This window comes from Sinohyriopsis cumingii, chromosome 12 (genome assembly GCF_028554795.1).
Source record: "Sinohyriopsis cumingii isolate HCF-2022 chromosome 12, ASM2855479v2, whole genome shotgun sequence".
Classification (NCBI taxonomy): domain Eukaryota; kingdom Metazoa; phylum Mollusca; class Bivalvia; order Unionida; family Unionidae; genus Sinohyriopsis; species Sinohyriopsis cumingii.
The window spans coordinates 103,706,270-103,711,049 of NC_142972.1; the positions used below are offsets into that span (position 1 = coordinate 103,706,270).

The 4,780-nt window shown below is 36.2% G+C and overlaps 1 protein-coding gene across 1 annotated transcript; it reads right to left on the bottom strand.

The window, feature by feature from the left end:
- Window positions 1-984: 984 nt before the first annotated feature.
- Window positions 985-3,647, bottom strand: LOC149787153 (uncharacterized; the record flags this gene model as incomplete). The annotated part of the gene is made up of 1 exon (XM_089976055.1): window positions 985-3,647. A coding segment is annotated over one exon (1,587 nt), but the record flags the coding sequence as incomplete, so codon positions are not given.
- Between the last annotated feature and the right edge of the window lie 1,133 nt (window positions 3,648-4,780).

Below are 4,780 nucleotides of genomic sequence, written 5' to 3' on the forward strand. Positions count from 1 at the left end.
TCACCTCTGTCTGCTGGGGTTCGCTTCTCGCGCTCAGTCTATTTGGGTATGTAAGGAAACTTCCAGTAGCTTCCCTTGGGTTGGTGGTTTTTTACCGGGGATTTCCCGGCATCTTCATCCACCAGTTATATTTGCCGCCATGGTGATCTATCAAGAAAAAAAATGGTGCTTACCTCCCGCCCCAACCCCCACCTCCTAAAAAAATAAAAAGTTTCGGGAAAATTAAATAAAGAATAACAATTGAAAAGAATTTACCGTCTATTAGGGGATTTTAATAAGTCCGTTATTCCAGCTAGTTACGTTTGGACATGTTGTCTTTGAGATTGATCGGGAAGCTTGTCATGTGCATTTGACATCGTTTTGACGATCCTTGTAGTCGGTGTGAAGCCATTCTCTTGGTTCTGTTATGATCGTGTCATTGAAAGACCCTTAATGAAGTATGATACTACTACTAATAATAATAATAATAATGATAATAATAATAATAGCAGTAATAATAATAAAAACTTTATTTATAGAGGGTAATTCGTTTGCATGACATCAACTGGTAGTCATGTATGTCCTACAGAGAGAGAGAGAGAGAGAGAGAGAGAGAGAGAGAGTTAGAGAGAGAGATAAATGCGACTATTCGCCTGAAGTGTCACTGATGTTGTTTGCTTGTTGATTTTTTCTTGACTTTAAAGGTTGCATGTTCTAACGCACCTATTGCTGTTCATTTGGTATCTGGCTTATGTGGTTTTGACAAACCTTACAAGTTCTCCAAACTATAATACCGATTTGATCCCCAGATTACTGTCTGGACCATGCCTGTACCGTAGCGTTTTCTTTAAGAGGTAAAGTATTAAATTGGTACCGTTAGTTATTTTGTTCCTAAAACAGAAAATTATAAAGTCTTAAAGTGTGTGTGTGTATGTATGAGAGAGAGAGAGAGAGAGAGAGAGAGAGAGAGAGAGAGAAAGATGGTATAAGATTCAGACTTTAAAAAATAATTGAATGTTTATTGCTTTCTTTACAGTATCAACTATTTAATACAAATCAATGCATTACGTTTCGAAACACATTATAAATATAAATTTTGAAACCTATGACTGGACTAAAATAATTGTTTGCTCACATAAATGCTGTCAGAACAGATAAACGTGCAGAATATGACAAATCCAATACAATACAATGCATGTATTGTACTTGGACTGTAATATGGGTGAAATCAAATTCTCACAGTGGTAGGTTAAGCAATGTATATATATTATGATAAATAGGTGACCAAGCATTGGAAATATTCTTACATTACTAGCAGAAGGCAATGCCTGCATGCCTACTGCATTCTAAAGAACAAGTTGTGCCCTTGACTTCAGTGTCAAATAGGCAAGTCTGTGCGTTACAAAATAAATTGAAGTACCTTCAGGTACTGATATAATCCATAAACTTTAACTAAAATTTTAACAAATTATTAATTATCAAGAAACATTTGCATTTAATAAATTTCCGTACATTCTTTTAAATCAAAATATTGTGTTATTTAAAGGTCGTAAAATATATACACATGATATACTGGTACTGTAACTTTAGCAGACAAGGAATTTTGATTGTATTTATAACGATTTTTATCAAAGTTGGAATAATGCTTCGTCACAAATACTGGTATGTCTCCCTTTTCAGCCCGATATTAAATCGTTGCAATGTATTGATTTGCATCGCGACAATAAATTGGTTACATCTCGCTTTTCGATCCAGCACTTGAACGACTTATTCAGTTAAAAAGTGCTGTCTTGCTTTTCAATCCGACAATGAAAAGTGTTATGTCTCGCTTTTCAACCCGACACTAAATCACTGATGTATTTCGCTTTTCTAACAGACAATACATTACCGCCACGTAGGAAACGCACAAATATGTACAGATCTTATCCTTTTGCGCCTACCCAGTGATATTAGCATCATTAAAATGTGCTATCAGAAACTTTTCTCCTTTCAGACCATTCGTGTGTATGTAGATAAAATCATCATATTTATATATTAGTACAACATACAAGAAAATATAATGGATACAAAATAGCTACATATCAACCGTCAATATTTTTGAGTTCATACATAGTGAGAGTAGTATCCTTAACATATGTTACGACGAAATTTTCTCCTTTCGGATCAAAGCAGATTCCTGTCGGCATCTTAGTCATTCGATTTACAGCGATTTGAATGAGGGACCCATCTGGAGAAATTTTGAATATTTTACGGGATTTAGATGCTGCCAAGTACACATTATCATCTCCGTCCACCGCAACTGCCTGTGGACCTAGCAGATCTGGACATTTTAATGTAAAGTAGTTTCCTCCATCCAAGCCAAAACAATGAAGACAGTTGTCTAGTTTCACAGATATGTAAAGGCGGGTCTTAAATGCATTTAGGACGATATAGGTCTGACCTGAACCTGAGCCGTCAAACTCATGGTAGGATTTCTCTTTGCCATCCAGAGTAATACGGCTCCAGTAGTACTTTTTACTATCTCCACATGGTCCGGAAACTATCATCTCTTCTGAGCCGTAAGCAACAATGCCATCACATTTATACCTAGTATGTATCTGCTTTAGATGTGTGACTGAGTTGCCCTTATGGGAAAGAAAATGAATAGACTTGTTATGTGGTAAGGAAACTGCTGCTACATTCTCGTCGATTATGCAGATGTCCCATGGTCTACCTGGTAAGACAAGACTTGTGATTACATTAAATGAAGAGTCCAGAAGATAACATAACTTGTTATCATAATCAACCAGTAACATATGACTATAACTTGTAAATGCCACACCTGAATACCATGGTGTCTTATCGTCTGGCCCTTTGATTGTATTTACATGGGCAATTTCAGCTCTGTATTCTTTCTGTGGTTTAAATCCATCAGTTATCTTAGGGATCTCGTCGTTTCTCTTGATTTTCAGTTTGGCAATTTCACCTCTTGGAATGGTACCGATAGTCATTAATTTTGGATGCATATCTAACTGCAGTGTCATGGTATCACCATTCCAATTCATGTTTACTGCATATATTCTGGCTCTAGATATCTGGTTCGTTATTATATTTGCAAGTTGAAACATTTGAGATTGTGTTGCGCATGTACTTACGGACGCCATAAGGGCATTTGAATTCTTGATTGCCGTTATCTGGGATAAGAAATCGTCCTTCAATTCTTCCATGTTCTTCTTTTCTTCGTTGTAAATTTTAAGTCCTTCCATCCTTAATCTTTTTTCTATATCATTTAAAACATCGTTGATCGTCTCCCTCAAATGACGTAGTTCACTTACCAAATCATCGATCTGAGATTCCAGCTCTTTAAGGCTAGATCCATGGATGTCGGAATACTTTTTAAGGAGAGCTTCAAGTTCCTTTATCTCTTCCTTGATCTGGCTCACAGTTTCTGAAAGGTGTAGTGTTTCATTGGTAAGATCCAATACTTCAGAACAGTTTTTGTGAGATGTAATAAAGCAGTTGGTGCAAAGCTGAGTGTCGTGACTTTTACAGTACAACTGTACAGTTTGTGCATGTTCTTTACAACGAAACTCTGCTGAATGTTCAAGAACAATACTTTCGTTGCTCGCAAGCTCGTCAACTTTTAAGATAGTGTGAGTTTTCAGAATTCTCTGTTTTTTTGTGATTTTTTAAGCAACTACTACACATTGCTTCTTCACATACAAGGCAATATTGTTCAGCTGGAGATATTACGTCCTCAGACTGACACGTGTCACAGAAAAGGTCTACATTCACTTTCGATTTCATTAACATGGAAAGCAGAAGAGTATTTTGAGGAAATATATATACCCATGTGTCCAATGAACATTCTTCTTCAGAGCGAACAATAGTTTCACAAATCGGGCAACAAAATTTCTTAACTTTAGCTGTCGCAGGAATGCTATGTGATATATGAGACTGTATGCAGCCTTGACAAAATGTGTGTAAGCACCGTAATCGTCTTGGTGACTTAAATACATTTAGACAAAATGGGCAGTTCAAAACATCTGACCTTATTGGCTCGCTCTCCTCTATCTTATCTGATGCTAACAAATCATCACTCGATGTTGCCATTATTAGTTCCTTGCCCTATTTGTGTTAGTTATCCTCACCTCGCTGCAGGCATTACGAATCGTTTCTGTTACTCTTCCTTGTTAAACCATCGACTGGTTCACCGTTATTTATATAGCCTGGGGTGCAATTAAACATTGTCACGTGCTTGAATTTTCCGTACGTTTGATGTCAACTCGTGAAGATACAGAAAAAATAAACCTTTGTAGACGTTAAATAGAATGCAACTAGAATTGAGTGATTTACGAACACAGTGTGGTTGAAAATACGGCCCAGTACCTTCAATATTTTACTCATCGTGCGCAGAGAACTGTTGGTTATAAAAGGCACACATTGTATCCTTCCTCATTTGTTACCCACCTCAGTTATTACGTCGAGTTTACAAACCTTTCCCAGGTATTCGTTATTGTAGTACAAAAATATTGGTTGCAGACGCTATCCACTATTTTGTATACTGTACATCTCATATAAGGGTATAATAACATAAAACAAATCTATATTAAAAAAGATTGGCCTGCAAAAACTTGGTTTTATTTTGTAAATCAAAATTAAAAATTACACTCATACTTGTTGTGTGTTATCACCGCGGTATTAGTAAACATTAATATTACGATGTACTGGATCAGTTTACCTATTATAACAATTAAGAAACACCTGAGTATTTTACAGATCATGAACAACTGGAAGAAATATGCATTATAATCAATTAAGT